The sequence below is a fragment of the Tachypleus tridentatus genome, chromosome 8, assembly GCF_004210375.1.
Source record: "Tachypleus tridentatus isolate NWPU-2018 chromosome 8, ASM421037v1, whole genome shotgun sequence".
Taxonomy (NCBI): Eukaryota; Metazoa; Arthropoda; class Merostomata; order Xiphosura; family Limulidae; genus Tachypleus; species Tachypleus tridentatus.
In genome coordinates this window covers 11008267-11030377 of record NC_134832.1, presented here as the reverse complement: position 1 = coordinate 11030377, position 22111 = coordinate 11008267, and the positions used below count along the sequence as shown (strand labels likewise).

Sequence of the window (22111 nt, the reverse complement as noted above, 5' to 3'; positions counted from 1 at the left end):
TTTGTTTGCCACTACCCTATTATAGGATGCAGTCATTCTAGACAAAAAAAAAAGGGTAATCTAAAACTATTTCCTAATTTTTTATCGTGGTTATGATGTTGGTCAAATTGACCAACCCCTTACAGAGTTATAGTATGGAAAATAAGAAATAAAATAAAGTTTTTCTGAAAGAAAGTTGCCAGAAACAGCATCTTTGGATTTGTATGTGATAAGACTGTTAAAACAAACACTTGGTAACCACTGTCTTCATATATTTGATAGATTAGGAAAACTTGCAAAGAGATGTTCTGTGCTTTGGACGAAGCATACTAACAACAAAGTATTTTGCAATGGAAACTAAGTTGCAAAGCTACTATTAAGATGAACAGTCATCAGATATAGTTTTACCACACATGACAGCATGGACTTTAACTATGTGATAAGACCCCAAAATGAGTTTAATATAATGTGCTCAACATTTGTAATAAGTTTAATTTTATATTACCCTCCGCTACCTTCCAGACAATCAACCTTAAAAATTACTCTACAAAAACCTCAAACATAAAGAGTTGCAAGTCAAACCTTACAAAAAAAAAAGTACATAAAATTGTATAAATTAAGACTTAATAACAGATATCAAAAATCAGGTAAGAATATAGAGGCATAACCCAATGTCAAGAGATATTTGATTTTATGTATGTTTGTTATCAGTCACCATCTTGAATGTCATCCTTTCATTGCAGAATATGCAACTGTAGGATAATTTTCATAAACAGGTCTAAAACATTGGAAGAAAGAGAAACCTTTTGGATAGTGACTGGCACATTAAATGTAAAAAATAAACTATGAATATTTGTTTGTACCTATGAAATTTTTATGTGGAAAAAGTGTGCACATTTTCCATCCTACAATATTGTGAAAACGTAAAGAAAATAACTCATACAATTGTTGTAAAAAAGAAAAAAATACAACTTGTTTTTATCCTACAATTATTCTTTTGATATATAAATATTTCATTTAAGCTATTAAAGTTACATTGGTGTTTGTGTGATACTAAGTCTCTAAATGTAATCCTTTACCAACAAGTTGTAAGCAAACCTCTTTCTGGATCAATAAAAGAAGTACAAAAAAACTGTCCATCCCCTCTCCAACAGATACGAGTTTGCCCATCATCCCAAGTGAGCTTATGCTGTATAGTCTAATATAAAGAAAAAAAAAACATTTTTCACATCTAAAATGTATTTTTCCAATCTTTACTAGATTAGTACTGAAATAACCTTATTTCAATTAGTAGAAGCAATATTCAAGTAGTTTAAAACTCTTTTATAAGATTCAGAAAATGTTAAAATATATAACACTATATACAAAATAATACACATAGAAATGAGGAATAAAAACCTTTTCTTGAAGTTTTGCTGCTTCTTTTCCTTCTGATCCATGGAACTGAGTCCCTTTTGACCCCCAACCAACTCTTACATGTTGAACTAACAAAGGTAAATGTACATAGCATAAACTTCATTACTAATTTTTTTATAAATGTACTATTTGTATAATGGTTTCATGTCAACATTAAAATCAATAGTACATACAGTATACATATTATTACTTCCTTATATTACAGCTCTCCCAGTGTTTCTAAAAATTAATAAGAAATAAAGGTTTATTTCCTGTTCTTAATTTTAAAACATGAGATAAATACTTACAGTAACTTAGAATTATATTGCACAATAAAGCAAAATAGTGTAATCAGAGCTATACAACATTACATAGCCAGGAATAAACATTAAAATTGAAGTTATAAATGTGCAAATTAGTCATTATAATGCCATTTAATCAACTTTGAAATAACACCCTATGAAAAAGAATTAGCTACTAACTGAAGTAAATGAGCACTTTGAAAACAGTTGGTAGTAACACAAATTATCTCTAAATAGGGGTGTCTTACCAGAAGTAGAACAGTTTGCAACTCTACAAGACTGACCTCAATCTGAAATAATCTTTGACTTGTTAATTATGAGGTTTACAAGCCACCTGTGATATTTAGTGCAAGTTGGAAAGAATCCCAGTTCATGAATGGTGTACAAGTTTGGCTTTATTTGTAGCTGGTTGTTTAAAATAACTGTACATATGTTTGTTGGTGTTGTTCAGTGCTGGATTAACAATATGACATTTGAAGCATGTGCTCCAGGGCCACCCATACAACTCAAAAATTTTTAAATAAATTTTCAAACAAGTTTTTATTTAATCATATTTTACCCTGAACAATAATTATTTAGATTGACAGCAAGTCACATGAAATTATTTTTAAATTAACCTTCTTATATTTTTCACAATTTGAATGAAAACTGAACATTAGTAATATATATAATTGATTATTATTTATGGTAGCTTACCAACAAGTTTGTCAAAAGTCCTCCTCAAAAACAAAACTTATCAAGAACGATTTTTCATTCTACTATAAGGTAGAAAAAACTGGTATATTTCTTACCATTCTCTCAAATACTGTGAATGAGATTATACCAGAATTCACAGCAACCATAGTCAGAAAACAAATAATCTAATTAATTAAAAAAAGTTATGAAATATTATGTTCTCAATTGTACTAAATTCAATATTAAACATTGTGTTTATTATTTTAACATATACATACACGTTTTTATTGCATATCCTCAATAAAACTGTTTTCTGAAGAGTGACTTTTGAAGTCACAAGACTGATAGAAAAAATGAGTAAAGGAGAAAAAAGATCTTTGATATTCTAGTGTTTTCTTATTTGTACCTACAAGTGAATATTATTGATGTTTTTTAGCTTTATATAAGTCCAAAAGTCAAGGTACAACCAGGCTGATAGTATTGCTATTATCAGAGGCCATTCCAGTATTTAATAATTATTTTTGATAACATTTACCAAAGTTCAGAGTTTTCAACTTTAATACCTACTTTTTACATGTTGTATCAAAATTGTCACTTCTCTATGTTAACATTATTCAAAATTAACTTAGTAAACATGCAAACAGTAATGTACCATGTTCAGTGCCGACTGCTTTACAACCCAAACACTGTGCACATGTACAGTGGTTTATGAGATACTGGCTATCTTAAATGTTCAGCTTGTGCATTGTTGAAAGTTTAGAGAGAAAGATTTATTCACTTCTAAATCACTAGGTACACTTTTCTAGACATTTCATTCAGGAAGACATGCTGTAGTCGTAAGTGTTTCATTTATAAATATATGATATACATTTTGTAGCCAAGAAAAAAAAATGAACGAAACTCACTTTATTAGGCAAGAGCATATTTAGCCCAGTTAAAACCTTATACTCTGAATATTCTTCAAATAGTTTAAATTTAAAGCCAAACAACACAAAACAAAATAGTATCAACTTATTTTACAAACTAAAACTTTGATAGTAATAATTTTATCTTGCAAAGTTTTAAAACCATTAACGAATGAATAAATATAAATATCTAAGTCTATTCAGAAAATAAATTATTAGTAGGCCAAAAACACTTTTTAACTTCTCCAATACAGGTTGAAGTAATGTTTCATTTTTGCAATTATGGTATGATACTCATCAATTCTTAAAGTTAGCTATCTAACAATGTATCCAAAATTTTAGTATTTTTTGCATTACAGAAGAGACTTTCGCTAAATAATAAAATATTTTGGATTAATCAATATTGACATTATAGTCTTAAAGAAGCCTACATAAATCAAACAAAGTTAAAATATTGTTATTATATTCTGTCATATAAAAGTTTTAATCATTATAGCTCTCTTTTACAAAGTTTATACCCGATAGAGAATAAGAAATAATAAAACCAAGAATAGAATCAGGTAACATTAGTTTTACTAAAATAGCAATACTCTAAATCCTCTGTTGAAAGTCATGGCCTATGGCAAGCCAAAGAGCCATAATATATACTGGTTCAACATTATCGGAAAGCTAACTACATGTATCCATGCAACCTTGGTTTTGCAGATGTTAGTCAACAGGACCAAACCATACTGATTCAATGCACTGCTAATGTTTTGCTATCACATTATGGCCCTTTTGGCTATAACCTAAAGAGCCACAACAATGATTCAATCAATGCACTGGATCAACAGGTTATAATCCTGATGGCTAACTATTTATAGTGTCATAATATTAATCCAATGCACAGTTAAAAACTTCAACAATATATTAAGTCAGTACTTTATAACCCTAGTGGAGAACAATCTACAAAACCACAAGTTGCTCTGATCCAGTACCTTGTTACATTTTAGAATGAACTGTTATTTTTTATGTGTTATTAACATTTCATACATTACAAACATGACCTCTGTGTGAATTCCATTGTGTAGTTTCACAAACAGTTAATTGTGGCCAATGTTAAAATATTTATTTACAAGAAATGAGCTACTGATCATGAAAAGTTAAAGTGTTGCAGATATTAAAAAAAAAAAAAAAAAACTCTGGCAAAAGGAGGCAATACCTCAAATTTTAATCACTTTTCTGATCAATATCCAGCTTCCTTTACAGACCTATGAAGGCATGTTTGTAAAATGAATAAATACAACTCTTTATTTAAATAATGATATGAACCAAAGGATTATTTTCAGTGACTTTAAGGGCACAAGAACTATGGTACTTGCAGGTTTTGATAATAAGGTATTTCAGGAGACAAACAGCATTTCTGACCAGACTAAAAGGCTTAAACAATAACAGAACAAACAGCACTGTCTGGCTTCAGGAAACACAGAGGAGTCTTACATACAACTGCCCTTTTCTCTCACACCAACTACATGTAGATTTCATTTTCCTTTTCTTTTTTGTTTTGTTCCTTTAGAACCCAGTAACATATTCAGACAATTCTCACACTCACACACATATACTATAAATCTATTTTAATGCTTCTGGTGTTTATTTATTACTTACAATATTTTTCAGTAGCCCTTGAACTTAGTTGAAACCAAAAAATATACAAGACTGTGTTTATTGCATAAGATCATTAACATTTAAGTGCCCTAGGTGCAATCATGAAGAAGTTGCTAACATACCTTACAGCAATGAATGAGTACTTAATTACAAGTAATCTGCATTTTCTGATTTGTTACAAAAGAATATGGAGAAAAGATTTCTTTGAATAAAAGTATCACAAGTAACAAAAGCTCCTATTTTTATTTTTCCTCTTTTTCAGTGTTTCTTTTCTGGTGGTATTACAATAGTACTGATTAACGTGATACTAGAATTAGTGTTAGTATTTTTGATGAATAACACTGGCATTTCCCACCACCACAGGTTGTAGGCACAATGTTTTAAAAGGTCTGTTCCTTTAGTTAGTTTAAGGCTGTTGTTTGTGAACTGCTGACTAGAAGAAAGACTATTCTCCAACATAATCCACTAGCAACTTTTTTTGTGTTGGTGATGGTGAACTCTGCTGACAAAAGAAAAAAAAACTGACTGACAGTACCTGCTACCAACCTTTCTTTTTCTTTGCTTGCACCTACTACTACCATAACTGGGTGGAACTGTACTAAATGATTAACACTATGTAGATGATTAATTGCAATGTGAATGAACTGATGAGCAAGCACTACTAACTTTCCAGCTTTACAACTTGCTAGCTATTCTATAATCCATGTTTTGGCTGCTAATCCTCTGTCATACTTCTATAACAGACTTCTGCATGTTTCCGATAAAAAAAAAAAAAGGCCAGGATTCAATCCTCAGTCTTCTTGGAAGAAAAGCTTATGTATTATCCACTTGTCCAGGGTCTCCCAATTAGGATTTTGATGAAATAATTTACATAAATACTTTCAAAAAAAAATTAATTCTTTTAACAGACTGCCCACAGATGCAACAACTTTCAACTCAACCAACATGGTATCATCTTTAACAGCCAAACAACTGTTCTAGTACTCTTTTTCTTCTTCTTTTTCTTCCTGGCCTTTTCTGAGAGAACTGTTAGGGAACACTTCTCAATAAACTCCAGTGATGGTACTGGAGTCTGCCACCTACTATTCACATGTCTCAATAAGAGGTTTGGATTTAAGTCCAATTACTGTTAAATTCATTAGAAATCATCTATATTGCAAGGCATCTTTTTAAAAAACCTATGGAGACTGGATATATATATATATCATTGGTAATAAATTACAGTAATTAACTTACTATCCTGATTAATGTCACATAAAGAAATAAGTTAATCTAAGTTGCAATTAATGCTGTAAAAATAATCAACCAATGAAATTTATGAGTATGACAACATCATCCAGAAGTTCAAAAAATAAATTTGACATTACCCATCTGCAAGATAAAACTACATCCATTTGTTCCATGGTTTGATCCAAAATACCAAGTTAAGGTAAAAGTCATTTCAGCTATACCAATGCAAAGTCATATCACAAGTAAGTTTACCAAAGACTTCAACACCTTGATGTGGATCATATTCTGTATTGTATCAATTGGTCCCCAGACTGCTCATTGGCAAATTATCCTTACTATGCATAATGAAAAATCTAAAGGTCATCAGGGTGTTTCTTGCTTTACAGACATTTCAGTGTTGCATGTTTCACCATCAGAAAACTTCACACTTCTTGTATCTTTCATAGTTGGAGGTAGTTTTGAATCATCACAATCTTCATAGGGTTACTTGAGACATCTTTTAATTTTGTTCACGAGCAAACACATCTTGAATTTTAACTTTAATCCTGTTCACATTCCTTGTAAAGCCATGTACTAGTCTGTAACAGCAAACTCAAATACCTGGGCAAATACTGAGACATCATCCATCACATATATTAGGCATTTTTCACTACAATCCTTTAAGCATAAGCTCTAATTGTCATTACATAACCCAAATTGTACAATTCAAAACTCAGACAAACCATGTTGTAACTTAAGGTAGTTACAAATCTGCTCTTCTCATTCAATGGAACTTCGCAGTGTCTAAAGCTCTAGTCTGGAGTGCTAAACCCTTAGACACCTTTTAAACTGTCCAACTATGCTTTTGTTTACATTACACATTGGGTTCATGAGGACATGTCAAATGTTAAAACTAGCTTCCATTTAAATTTGGTATTGTTCCATTAGAATGGGTTTAAGCTTCATTGTGAATTACTTTACATGGTATTGTATATCTACCTATTTTTAAGTTATTTATTTTAGTGATTTGCTAAATCCAACCTGAAATGAAATAAAATACAAAAATTTGGAAAATTTACATACTGAAGGGAAAGACTAATGCATAGTAAGTACCACAGAATCACTGTTATTGTTTCCTATGTTAAAAATAACATGAATTATTTATTAATCAAATGAAATGTTGCTTTGTACTTTATATATAATATTACTGAGAAATTTAAATTTTAACATCGTTATTTTGAAAGTTCTTCTTTGATATAGCAGTTTCAAATATATTAAGTTATTAATAGTCTAGTGAATCAAAAGAAATATTTGGTAATTCAGTTTAATTCCTGTGTGGGATTCACTACACATCACCTACTATTTTAACGTATATCTTAAAAATAGCCCCAGGCTATGTCTAAATTTTGCTGCAAGTTTTATACATTAAAACCTAAAAATACCCTCAAGACATCTAGGAAAGCTATAAATGTCTCAAGCTGAAAGAAGCTGTGACAAAAGCAACAAAACAAAAAAAAGACAGAAATTAGAAAATTTTAAATCAACTTGAAATTCTTTAAATTTAACATATTACATTTTATGTAGCATTTTTATTCAAAGAAAATTACTTTATTAAGTATTGGCTACAGTCTAGGAATAATTTAGTTATTTATTCTTATTTCTTTACCAATTGTTTCAAACACACAGAATGGTCCCTCTTCAAGAGTTGGGATAAAATGAACCAAAATTCAAGGTGAAATATTTGTTTATGGTACGACTATTTGTTTCAATTGAGATATGCAACTTCTGACCTTTGGTTATTTGTTTAAAATTACATTGTTTTGTGTAGATATACCATAGATTTCATGACTTACCATAGTGGTAAATATGGGATTTTTTTTTTTTTTATGTTCAGTGAATCTAGTTTCCAATTTTCTTATAGTTTCTCTTGTGTAAAATTCTATATACTTACTGCACATCACTTAAAAACTGATACTAAAATCATGTGCTGAAAACTAACAAAATGCTTCTTAATATAACTGCCATACAAGTGAACCTCACAGTGACTCCATGAAATGTGTAAAATAAATAAAAATGGACAATTTTGTATGAAATAAGTTTCATGTTAGCTTGTAACATTTTAAATGTATGGAATAAAAATGTGATACATGAATGTTTATGAAATAAATATGATCAGTGAATAAATTACTTTACATAAATCACAAACAAATCAATTTTAAGTAATCTTTATTGAACTACTATCCATCATAACTATTATTATACAGTGTAACAGTCTGCTCTGCTATCAGAGTACCTATAAAGTATAAACTGTTAAGCTCAACCCCTGGAAATAGCAACTGGCTTGAACTTAGTTATTTGTTATATGATTACTGATCCTTTGAATAATGAGTTCTTGTCAGGTGCAAGTTTTTTATCATGACAGCTAGGTCAATTTCAAAGAGAGAATAATGTACATAGATACTTATGGCCAAAAGTATGTAGACACCTGTCCATAACATCCACATGTGCTTGTTGAACATCTCATTCCAAAATCATGAGCATTAATATGGAGTTGGTCCCCCCCTTTGTTGCTATAACAGCCTCCACTCTTTGGGGAAGGCTTTTCAATAGAGTTTGGAACATGGCTACAGGGATTTGCTCCTATTTAGCTACAAGAGCATTAGTGAGGTTGGGCACTAATGTCGAGCAAGAAGGCCTGGCTTGCAGTTGGTGTTCCAATCCATCGTAAAGGTGTTCAATGGGTTTGAGGTCAGGTCCCTGTGCAGGCAAGTCAAGTTCTTCCACATCAACCTCGGCAAACCATGTCTTTATGGGCCTCGCTCTGTCCACAGGGGAACTGACATGCTGAAACAAAAAAGGGCCTTCCCCAAACTGTTGCAACAAGGTTGGAAGCACATAATTCTCTAGATAATCACTGTATACTATAGTATTAAGATTTTCCTTCTCTGAAACTAAAGAGCCTAGCCCAAACCATAAAAAACAGCCCCAAACCATTATTCTTCCTCCACAAAACTTTACACTTGATATTGTTCTCCTGGTGTCCACTTAACCCAGTTCATCCGTCAGACTGCCAGATAGTGAAGCATGATTCATCACTCCAGAGAACACATTTCCACTGCTCCAGATCGAAATGGCAGTGTACAGCCATGGAAACCCATTTCATGAAGCTCCAGACGAACAGTTCTTGTGCTGACGTTGCTTCCTGAGGCAGTTTAGAACTCAGTAGTGAGTGGTAGAACTATGGACAGACAATTTTCATGCACTATGTAATTCAGCACTCGGCTGTCCTGTTCTGCAAGCTTATGTGGCCTACCACTTCGTGGCTGAGCTGTTGTTGCTCCTAGACATTTCCACTTCACACTAACAACACTTACAGTTGACCAGGTCAGCTCTAGCAGGGCAGAAACTTGACAAACTTACTCATTGGAAAGGTAGCATCCTATGACAGTGTCACACTGAAAGTCACTGAGCTCTTCAGTATGACCCATTCTATCAACAATATTTGTCTATAGAGATTGCATGGTTTTATGCATCTGTTAGCAATGGGTGTGGCTGAAATAGCTGAACCCACTAATTAGAAGTGGTGTCCACATACTTTAAGCCATGTATTGTATATACACATATACCACCAGTAAAGTGCCCTGTGGGATACCTTAACTGTGAACATTATATAGTTACTGCATTTAGTGCAGGGTTGAAACAAAGCATATCTGACCAAGCAACACCTGCCACAAGGTGGAAGCTGTAAAGACGTAAAGATTAGAGAAGCTGAAAAAAAAACATAAATAAAAGAAAGCACATAAAGGCAAATGGATATGTATAAAATTGCCATGGAAGGAAGATGATATCCGCTAGAGGAAGAAACAACCAGAACTAGCAGGTAATGAGCAACGAAGATATTGGAAGTAGTTCACATTCAAAAGAGAGTAGAGACAAGCAGTAAAAGACATAGTAATGTGAAAAATTTGATATCAGGATGTGTTGTGAAGGACAAGTCTGAATTTGCCACACTGAGTTTAAGTTGAGGGACCCAACCAACGAGATTTAACAGGTTGAATAAAACTGAAGGGATCCAGAGAAAAAAAAGTCAAGAATGCAAACCCCAAAAGGGACATAGAATGTGCTGCATAACACCTGAAAGAACAAACCAGACAATGAAGCCTATCTGGATTGGAATGGAAGTACATGTAGGAAATGGGTGTATAACTGCCAGAGGCTCTGTGGAGGGAAAAATCAATGGTCAAAAGGATGTGGATAGCATAGATGGTATAAAAATCTGAGAGACAACAATAAAAAGTAAGGAAAAGATTTTTTGTTTAGTTTTGAAGCTTGCACACAGATAAATGAGGGATATCTGCACCAGCTGTCCCCAATTTAGCAATGAGAGACCAGAGGGAAGGTAGGTAGTCACCACCACCTACTACCAACATTTGGACTACTTTTCTACCAATAAACAGAGGGATTTACCATCAAATTATAATGCCCCCACAGTTAAAAGGGTGAACATGCTTGGTGGGATGGAGATTCAAACCCACAACCATCAGCCAAATGAGTTAAGTGCTCTAACCACATTGTCATACTAGTCCAGAAAGAGAAGTAATTAGGCTGTGAGGGTTGGTTGGTTTGAAGTTTTATAACACAGAGCAACCAGGCTATCTGCACCAATCATCCAGTAGAAAGCTAAAATTAAAGTAAAAATTAGTAAAATTCATTAAAGGAAATTAAGGAAAAACAAAACAAAGTTAAATTTTTAATTAAAAACAGAAATAGCATTAAATCCAATTTTTACATCTTGTCAACAGTGGTAAGAGAAAAACTACAGTAATACAAGTTGTAAAGGGCTTTCTGTAGCATGATTGTAATTATCATAAATTACAGGAAGACTAATAGGTAAGTTCAAAAACCACCCTCAGTCACCTAAAGTTGGCCTTTCCAGTCCTGGTTTTGAGTTATTTGAAATTATAGCTATATTCAGAAAGTAAAGCAATAAAAGTTTTAAAAGAGGTGTCACAAAATTTAAATTATAACTTGCCAGAATAACTAGCAGATAGTTCAAACAACAGCATTAATCACATGAAGTTGGCATTTCCAGTCTTGGTTTTGAGTTATTTGACGTTATGTCCATTTACCAATTTCAAATCAAACTAGATGTACTTTGATTTTTAAAAGGGAATCACATTAAAAAAATGTCTAATGTATAAATTAAAAAATTTAAATAGCATTAATAAGATTAATAGCCTTTAAAAAACTAACAAGATTTCCAAGGTGGACAATGTCACTATTGCCAATAACTCTCTAATGTTAGAGTAGACAAAACATGTTCAAAATAGAGCCATCATTGAGAGTCTTAACGATGGCACGACAGTAAAATGTGGCTCATTGTGACCTGAGTATTACACAGACAACACACTGGTGCATCAGTGCCAGATGAAAGAAAACGACGAGTTAAAAAACTGTGACTAATTCTTCTTTCCAGTCCTTACGAAAGCAAGGCGGTCTATGTCCAATAGAGGGTTTTATTTGGAAAAGTTTGTTTTCACGTTGCTCACTCCAAGTCGACTGCCAATTGGCACAGAGCGAGCCTTGAATACAGGACCATAAGTCCATGTATGGGACAAGTACAGCAGTGATAGTGCCAGAGCAGATAGACTTAGCTGCAGTGTCGGTGAGCTCATTCCTGCAAATACCAATGTAGCCTAGTATCCAGAAAAACTGCATAGAGGTAGATGTTAAAGAGAAATGGGCCAGTCGGTTTTGATTATCAGCAAGAACACTGTGAGAACTAACATGAAGCAATTCCAGGGCTAGTAGAGAACTAAGCAAGTCAGTATAAGTAGTGCAATTTAAGTACTGATTAGCTTCTATGTGATCCAGGGCAAGGGAAATGGCATACAGTTCAACAGTGAATACAGAAGCTGCAGAGGCAGCTCTGCACACAACCACTGAACCTCAACAAACCATGGCAGAGCCCACAGAGTCACCTGATTTCGAACCATATGTATAAATAGGAATGGAAAAATGGTTCAAAAGATATTCAACAAATAAGACAGTAATTCCAATCAGGAGGGTCTGCTTTTCTTAAACATAGGTCACATTTGAGGACTATAATAAGCCATGGTTCTTACAGTCGATGCAGCAACATTATCCAAAGACAGACCCCAATTCATCAAACTGCTCCTAAATATGAAGGCCAAAAGGAGCAATAGCAAATTGTCTGTTCTGAGAAAGAATGGCCCACTGAGGAAGGAAAACACAACCCCAGGTAGGATGTTTTGGTAAGGAATGAAGTTTTGAAGCATACAGTAAAAACAGTTACAAATGGCAGGGGTTGCAAAGACATTTCATTAGAATCTGTGTATAAATTCTGAATTACAAAAGTGTGGAAAGCCCCAGCACAGAGCCAAAGTCCTTGATGGTGAACAGGTTCCAGGATCCATAGTCTAGTTTTGATTGAATAAGAGCATAATATATCTTTAGCACAGAACATCGATCAGCTCCCCAGATGGCAAAGATAAGCCCCAAGAACTTTGTCCTTGAGAACACAGCAAAAGTACATGCAAATGGTTTTAGAGAGAAAGAACTCAGAACCTTTTGCTGTAATCCACTTCAGTAAATGATTAAGGGCAGTCGCTCCTACTCGATATACCTCATGTTCGACAACTGACATGAGATGTAAAAGTCGTTGACAAAGAACCTGTTTCCAACAGTAAGAGGGAGTTGTCAGTGATGGCATTAATCTTTATACTGAAAAGAGTCACACTCAAAACACAGCCCTGAAGGACTCCAAGTTCCTGTAGAAAATAACAGGAAAGTTTTGAACCCACACAAGCTTAGAATCTCCTATCCATTAAAATTTTTTTAATAAAAATGGGCAAATGGCCTCATAATCCATATATATGGAGGTCTCACAAAATGCCATACCTCCATGTTGTGTAATAAGCCTTCTCAATATCAAAGAATATTGATACAAGATGTTGTCGTTTGAGAAAGGATTCTCTGATTGACGTTTCAAGTCAAACCAGGTGGCCCTTGGTGAAGCGCTCACTGCAGAAACCAGTGAGAATCTTTGACTCGGGGATGTTCTTCACATCCCTCTCAACAATAACTCCTCAAGAGGAATTCAAAGTAGCTTGAGGCACTACCTCAATAGGTATATCCCCAATCACCTTTGAATGCAAGAGGAGTTTACTGTGTTGAGATGTGGATGTTTCCACCAATATGTCACCAGAGCAAAGCTTCTTTACTGACTCTGGAGAGCCAGCAAGTCCCTCTAGTCCCTGAATGAAAAGGAGAGACATCTGCCGTAAAGGTACGTCTGAAAGAAAATGTAGTACACGAAAATAATGTTAAGGCATTACAGATGTTGAAGATTGCTGCTCAAAATCTTATTTTATTTAGGTTTTTATTTGGAGTATCCAAAAGAGAAAAAAAAAGAATACTTTGGTGCCCACTGATCCCACCTACCATGGAGCCCTATGAGAGAGACTGCAGCAACGCCAGGGTTTTGAGAGCACTATACCCAAACACAAGCATCACATACGATGTCCACAACACCTGTTGAGAACATCCAGTATTAGTCTTGGTTGACCCCAGCCCAAGTGGACCAGCCAACTGACCCAAAGGGAGCCACCCCAAGGCCACCCATCTACAGGAATTCAAGACCAAAGTGGAGTACTAAGGTTGGACCTCTAACCCACCAGGATCCTATCCTCCCAATCATGGGTCACTATGCACGGTAAACACGTGAGTGGATGTTTAGGTCCTAGAGGAGGTAAATTGAAAGAACAGAACCTTCTCTGGGAGGTCCCCTTATCACATACAGAAATCCACACCAAAGGAGGCTGTGAGGGAAGGAAGGTACATGGAACATTAAGACAAAGGCTGAAATGTGAGATGGGGAAAAGCATTAAGGTATGCATTGAAATCCCAATAAGAAAAGGAAAGGAATAGAAAAGACAGGACACAAAACCCATAAGTAATGGAAGAATACTGACAAGGACATACACAGATAAAGTGGACAAGACTCACAAAATACCAGGTGAAGAATATAGAAGGAAGGGTACTTGTTAAAAACATGCATACTAATTAAACACACCAATATTCCAAAGTATTAATCAATAGTTAGCACATTATTAAACTAATGGAGATAGCAAAATACACCTAAGTATCTAACTTACCAAAGTCTCAGCACTGATGACTTGAAATTCACAAGTCTTATGTCATTGAAGAAAAGCAAAGTCACACAAGGCTCATCAGAAATAGGCCTACCATGAGTATATCAACCTTATGTGAAGTGTACTTATTGAAAAACTTACCACAGTTCCCTGAGAGAGCATGAAGCCAGAATAAAAAACAAGAACAAGCCTCCCCCAACTGAAACTTCATGTCCAACAATTGGAGGAAGGCACATAAAGAGGAGACCAAAGTGACAAAGCAATGAGTGTTTTCATTCTCAAAAAACAGCATCACATTAAAAAGAAGAAAAAGCTGGTTGAACATAGAACTCTAACTCTCTATAAACTAAAGCATGTACTTCCTAAGCAGATATTTGGGGATTAGATATATAGTTTTCTTAAACTCGGAGATGGCCTTACATTTTGAGTTGTTTTAAACCTGCAGCAAGACACAATGAATTCCACTCATCAAAGCATTAATCTATTGAATAATATTTCCTGTAGTTTTAACCATAAACATAAATCACACTATTTAATCAGTAAATTATTATATGTTTTTTGTACTGGTTTTAATCTGTTTTTGTAGTAATAGACACAAATAAAATCCCAATAAAATGTGAAATCACAGGGCCTTGGTAAATATAGTATTTTTAAAATTTAACCATGGTGACAAAAACAACTGTGAAATTAGGAGTGTTCCTCTTCCTCTAGTAAATAGAGCATTTTAATCATTTTGAATCATAACGAAGTTTCTAAAGTACAAAACATAGGTACGCCTACCTTCACCCAACTCCACTGAATGCAGGCTTTTTTCCAGAACTGGATCAAAATCTTTTGTCATCAGAACCAAAGTACCTTTAGCTGAAAACAGATTTATTTTCTCAACTATTCTGACAAAAATATGAAAATACTTTGTCTTAAAAAAAAAACTAAAAATAATAATTAACAATACTGAAGATACACAAAACATAAGTAAAACCTTTTACAGGTTCTTTTTCATTCTTTACAGACCAAAAAAAATAAAAAACCAGTATCAGCACAATGATAAAAACTTATCTATCAATATAATGATAGAATTACTCACTTAATACAAAAGATTTTGATATTACAAAATCCCAAGAATTTTGCACATTCTTAATGCATAGTCGTATTGTCAAATAAAACTGACTTCTCCCAACAATGACTAAGACAGTTTTTCAGACTAACAGAAAATTCAAAACAATATTAACTGTGAGGTAAATTAACTTTCCTGATTCATACTGTTTGTTTTTTGCAAGGGAGAGAAAAAGTTAATGTAAATGCAAAAATACAATCAAACATTCTATATTTAATTCACAAACAACAGTATATGTACTTAACACTGTAATGGATTTACTGTTCTACAATTATTTTAATATCTACATTTGTTTCAGCTTAATGTAATATACATTGTTAAATGTGTATTGTGCAAGTCCCACCTGTTCTCTGAATTTGTAGAAGGTTCTCAAGAGTAAAAATCAACAATATACATCTTACAAAACACTAGTATATCTTAGAATATTGTTGCCAAATAAATTTTCAAGAATCTTGCTTAATGAGTATAAAAGCTAGCCATCACAACATGTGAAGAGACAGTAATAGAATACTGTTGGTTAGCTACAATTAGTCTACTAAAAGCATCAGAAGATATAACTGTGATAAATACTTATTAATTGGAAAATTACAGATATTTGACCACAATTTCAAACATTAAGAACCATCTAACTTCTGAAAATTAACTCTGGATGTTAGTATTTCTATGAGGATACTAGATTTCTATTGTCCTCTGTAAAAAGTAAGCTTGAAAACCACATTAGACCAAACAAAAACAAAGCTAATTAGCTATCCCATCCAATTAACTTTATTTGTGTATCAACATAAAATTAATTTACTCATTGTAAACTTAGACCATGGAAAAAATATTCAGTTCCAGACCAGATAGAAGACTCAGTATTGTTTGTGAGTTTGTAAAACTTGTGTATATAAATATTACAAATTATATTGTTTCTACATAAAAATATATTTATTGTTAAAAACGAAAACTGTATCAGTGCTGTTTGCACAATATCATAAATTTAATACATATCAACAATGAATTAACTTTTAGATTAAAATTAAAATTTCATGCTACTTGAAATCACAATATGTAATGTAAGTAACTAAATCAGACTCATCCAGGATAAATTATAATGCATAACATAATAAACCAGGGGCTCATATGAAATCTAAATCAAAAACAAAACTCATTCTAAATTCAAATCATAACTCCATCTATATTTATCAGTGCCAAAAACATTTGATCATGTCTGATTATCAAGGTTTTCCAGAATCATCCTACCTTAAACAACTAGAAAAATAAAACAAAAGTGAACTGCTCAAAATTATCAAAATCTTATAATTAAGAGTTAAAAAATAGAGAAAAAATGAACTAAAAAGTGTATTCTTGATGACAAGGAACCCACTCAAAATAAAAATGTATCTCAGAATGGCTGGTATGGGTATTTACACTTTTACTGATAAGGAAAGAACAACGTTTCAACCTTTCTAGGTCATTTTCACATTAAGAAAGAGAGAGCTTGAATGTGACTGTTGATGGACACATCTTAAGAATGAGAGTATAAACAGATGCAGGAATGTAGGGGGCATTGCAGTTGGATGTTAGGTGATTAATTACTATAGGTATAAAGGTGTTTCTTTATATTGGTTTAATTTTGGTTTTAGTTCCTGTGCAAGTAGAGCTTCTTTGATCATGCATTTGTTCATATTTCTTTCCCAACTTAGTAGGTGGGTATTTTCTATGGTTGTGTTTGATATGCAATGTTCAAAAACATGTGGTGTTTTCTTTTGTTCTTTGAATCCAGTTCCCATTTTTCTGCTTGTTTCTCCAACATAGAAGTCATGGCAGTTGTCGCATTGTATTTTATAAATTATGTTGGTGCTGTGTTTGTCAGTATAGTTCTTACATAGTGTGGACTTTAGTTTCGTACCTGGTTTTTGAATAAATTTGGTGTTTTCTGGAATGTTGCATTTTGTTACAAGTTTTTTCAAAATTTTGATTATTTTTTTGCTGATGTTGGGAACATATGGTTTTGTAGTTTGTTGTATCTAGAGATTTATTGTTGTTTGTTTGTTGATTGTCTAGGTGTGTATGTGTATAATTTTTTCCATGGTTTTTTTTAGGAAATTTGTTGATGCTGATAAAGTGTTGTTTTATTTTGTTGATTTCATTGTTAATTGTATCAGGTGAGCATAGTTTTGTGTCTGTGTTTATTTGGTTTCTTAATATGTCGAGTTTTTGTTTTATTTCATGTGCCGAGTCCCAAGGAAAGTATAGTCCAGTATGGATGATTCTTCTGTGCATTTCTATTTTGAATTGTGTATCAGTTTTAGTGATTTTGAGGTTAAAAAATGCTATTTGGTTAGTTTTTCCTGTTCACAAGTGAACTTAATGTTGGGGTGTGTCAAGTTAACATGATCGAAAAAAAATAAATGTGTGTTCTGTAAATGTGAATCCAGCAGTTCTATCATCAACATACCATACCTGTACCAGTATAGTGGTGGGTGTAAGGCTGAACAGAGTGCTTGAGATTCATTCTGTGTCATAAAAATGTTGCCTAGAACTCTTGACGTGGGATTCCCCATACTTAGGTTATTTATTTGTAGATAGTTTTGGTTATCCAATATAAAGTTAGTTTTGGTGGTAGTGAATTCTGTAAGGGTTGCTAATTGGTTTCTGGGGATGTGTACCAATGGGTTGGGGTCTTGGATGTAAAGTTCTAAAGCTATCTTGAAGGCTTCAGTTTCTGGGACTTTTGTGAAGAGGAAAATTACATCAAAACTGGCCATTAAGGCTTATGATTTAGTTGATTAAGAATATATGGTTGGTTGGTTGGTTGATTTAGTGTTTTATGGCACAAAGCAGCTAGGCTATCTGTGCCAAACATCCGGTAAAAGTTAAAGGTAAATTTAGTAAAATTCATAAAAGGAAATTAAGGTAAAACAAAACAAAGTTTAATAAAAAACACAAATAACATAAAACCAATTTTACATCCAGTCTATAACGTTAAGAAAAACTACAGTAATTCAAGTTCTGAAGGATTTTCTGTAGCATAATTGCAATTATCCTAATTCACCAGGAAAACTAACAGGTAAGTACAAAAACTACCGTTAGTCACCTGAAGTTGGCCATTCCAGTCCTTGTTCTGAGTTATTTGATATTATGGCCATTTTCAAAAAAGAAAGTAATAAAAAAGGTTTTAAAAGACGTGTAGCAAAATTGTAATAATAACTCACCAGGATGACTTACGGATAGTTCAAACATCAGCGTTAATCAACTGAAGCTGGCCTTTCCAGTTTTGAGTTATATAATGTTACAGCCAGTTTCCAATTTCAAATTGAACTAGATGAATTGTGATTTTCAGAAGGGAGCCACTTTAAAAAAGGTGTAATGTATAAATTAAAAAATTTCAATGGCATTAAAAAGATTAATGGCCTTTAAAAAACTAAAAACATTACCAAGGTTGACAGTGTCACCATCACCAATAACACTGGCTAACATTATGGACAAACCTTAGGATAAAACATGTTTAAAATGGTGCCGCTGTTGAGAGACCTAACGACAACAAGAGAATAAATTGTGGCTTATTGTGATCTAAGTGTTACACAAACTACACACTGGTGCATCAGTTCCAGATAAAAGTAAATGATGATTTAAAAAACTGTGACCAATGTGTAGTCTAGTTAGAAAAATTTCCTCTTTCCAATCCTTATGGAAGCAAGATGGCCAAATTCCTATATAGGGTTTTATTTGGAAAAGCTTGTTTTTGCATTGCTCACTCCAAGTTGACTGCCAGCTGACACAGATATGAGCCTTGAATACAGGACCATAGTCCATGTATGGAACAAGCACAGCAGTGATAGTGCCAGACCAGATACATACCTGCAGTGTCAGCGAGCTCATTCCTGTGAATACCAACGTGGCCCAGTATCCAGAAAAACTGGACAGAAGTAGATGTTAAAGAGAAATGGGCCAGTCGGTTTTGAATATCTGCGAGAACAGGTTATGAACCAACGTGAAGCGATTCCAGGGCCACTAGAGAACTAAGTGAATCAGAATAAATAGTGCAGTTTGAGTACCGCTTAGCTTCTATGTGATCCAGGGGAAATGGCGTACAGTTCAGCAGTGAATGCAGAAGCTGTAGAGGGGATTCTGCGTGCAACCACCAAACCACAACAAACCATGGCAGAGCCCACACAGTATCCTGATTTCAAACCATATGTGTAAATAAGAATGGAAGGATGGTTCGAAAGATGTTCAGCAAATAGCAGATGGTATTTCCAATCAGGAGTGTCTACTTTTCTCAGATGACTTAATGATAAGTCACAACTGGGGACTGTAAGAAGCCATGGTGGGATGGACTGAACAGTGGATACAGCAATGTTATCCAAGGACAGACCCAATTCATCCAACTGCACCTGGATCTGAAGACCAAAAGGAGCAATGGCAGACCATCTATTCTGAAAAAGTATGGCCCACCAAGGAAGGAAAATGCAACCCCAGGTGGGATGCTTTGGTAAAAAACAAAGTTTTGAAGCATACAGTAAAGACAGTTGCAAACAACAGAGGTGCAAAAAAGGTTCATGAAACTATGTATAAGCTCTGAACTGGGGAAATGCAAAAAGCCCCAGTGCAGAGCCGAAGTCCTTAATGATGAATAGGGTCTAGCATCTTTAAAGCAAATGGTCTGTCATAGCCATAGACCAGTGATCCATAGTTGAGTTTCAAACGAATAAGAGCACGATATATCTTTAGCATAGAACATCAATATGCTCCCCAAGTGGTGGAAGAGAGGACACAGAGGATGTTCAGTGCTCTTGTACATTTAACCAGTATCAGTGAAGTTTGCTGCCTGTGGTCCCTGAGACAAAGTTCTTGGGTCTTATCTTTGACTATAATCTGATCTTTATACCACACATCAAGGAGCTTGCATGCACTTTTGCTGCCAACAGTTTTAGTGAGAAAGAAGTTGTCGACATAAAGCCCATTTGCAACTGTAGGAGGGAGTTGTTCAGTGATGGCATTAATCTTTATACTGAAAAGTGTGACACTCAGAAAACAGCCCTGAGGGACTCCAAGTTCCTGTAGAAAAGAACGGGAATTTCCTGTCCATTAAAAAAATTTTAATAAAAATGGGCAAATGGCCACATAACCCATATATATGGAGGTCTCACAAAATGCCATACCTCCATGTTGTATCATAAGCCTTCTCAATGTCAAAGAATATTGATACAAGATGTTGTTGTTTGAGAAAGGCTTCTCTAATTGATGTTTCAAGTCAAATCAGGTGGTTGTTGGTGGAGTGTTATCATTGGAACCCACACTAGGTAGGTGAGAGGAGGTCATTTGATTCAATGAACCAAACAAGACAAGCATTAACCATCCTCTCTAAGGTCTTACAGAGACAGCTCATCAAAGCAATTGGACAGTTGTTTGAGGGAATTTTGAGCCGCCCATCTACGAGAATTCAAGGCCAAAGTGGTGTGTTAAGGTTAGACCTCTCAACCACCAGGATCCTCTCCTCCCCTTAGTAGAACCTAACAGGTGAGATAAAGGGTTCTATAAACATGCTAACAACTCCAACCTATTACATAAGCATGCCATAAGCAAAAAAATACCCATTAAGAAAAAGGTGTTACGTGGTACCACTGGAATCACTGTCAAGACAAGTCATGTAATACTACCTTAATATCCTGATTAAGAATATGAAAAGGCTGTTCTGCAAGAGTGCTGCATAAAATATAATAAACTATAAAAATAAAAAAGACTGACTATTTTAAAATTAAATAAGGGTATATTAATGATAAAAATTTAAAAGATATTATCTGTTGAAGAAACAACTTATTTAACCCTTTTGCCACAGACTTAGTATAAAAAACAAGTTTGTCTACACATTTGCACATGTTAAGTATTTACACTATGACTTTTGAAAAATTTTGTATATCTTCACAAAATTCGGTAGACTTTTAGCAAAGACTACAAAATTTTATGTAAACAAAAAATTAAACTTTTTAATGAAATATTTTTACAAAAGATTTGTTTGTTAAAATATCAAGTCTGTTTCTTACTAGTCTGAGTACAAAGTGACTTCATGTTATGATTAAAAAAAGTATTCTTTGTCCCCAAATTCTCAAGTATTATTTGTGTAATCTCTAAAACCTCCAAAACACATTTCAAATGTTTGTTCTGATTAAGACTTTACATTTTATTTTCCATACCCTAACTCTGTGGGGTCTATCAATTGACCGACCTCATAACCATCATAAAAAATTTAAGAAATAAATATAAATTGTTTCCTTTGATGTTAAAGTGACTATATATTATAACATGAAATTACAAATGTTTAGTCTAAGTAGGTTATGTCACAAAACACTATATATTTATTACATTTTTTATTATGTAGACCTTCCAGTTGCACCTAACAAACATTACATAAGTTGTACTGATGTAATGCAAAGGAACTCATGAGCATCCAATATGAAATTGACCTTTAGTCTTTACAAGTTCAACATGGTCTTCTTTCCATGCTGATTTCTCAAAGCCTGTTGCTTGAATGTGGTTTCACTAGATAGTAGATATGGACAGTGGGAATCTCATTATTCCATTCATGCATATCACTTAGTTGTACTTTAGTGGACTAGTACTTTGTAAAATACAGATAAATTTCAATTAAGAAACATTATATATTATTACTATTTAAAAATAAGTTATGAAACTTATTTTTCTTAAAATATACAAGAATAACTAAAGAAG

The 22111-nt window shown here is 33.7% G+C and overlaps 1 protein-coding gene across 5 annotated transcripts in view; it reads right to left on the bottom strand.

Moving 5' to 3' along the window:
* The window catches only part of Elp1 (elongator complex protein 1), a 145892-nt gene that overhangs the window by 112721 nt on the left and 11060 nt on the right, over window positions 1-22111 (bottom strand). For 4 of the 5 annotated variants that reach the window (XR_013032332.1, XM_076517610.1, XM_076517611.1 and 1 more), the window contains 3 exons: window positions 15064-15144; window positions 1378-1463; window positions 1078-1177 (listed from right to left, as the gene is read on the bottom strand). Coding sequence is in view for 4 of the 5 variants with exons in the window: in XM_076517610.1 (XP_076373725.1) it covers window positions 1078-1177; window positions 1378-1463; window positions 15064-15144 (267 nt within the window). In the remaining variant the exon portion in view is untranslated. The remainder of the gene's footprint in view (window positions 1-1077; window positions 1178-1377; window positions 1464-15063; window positions 15145-22111) is intronic. The other variant, XM_076517612.1, reaches the window with a different exon arrangement.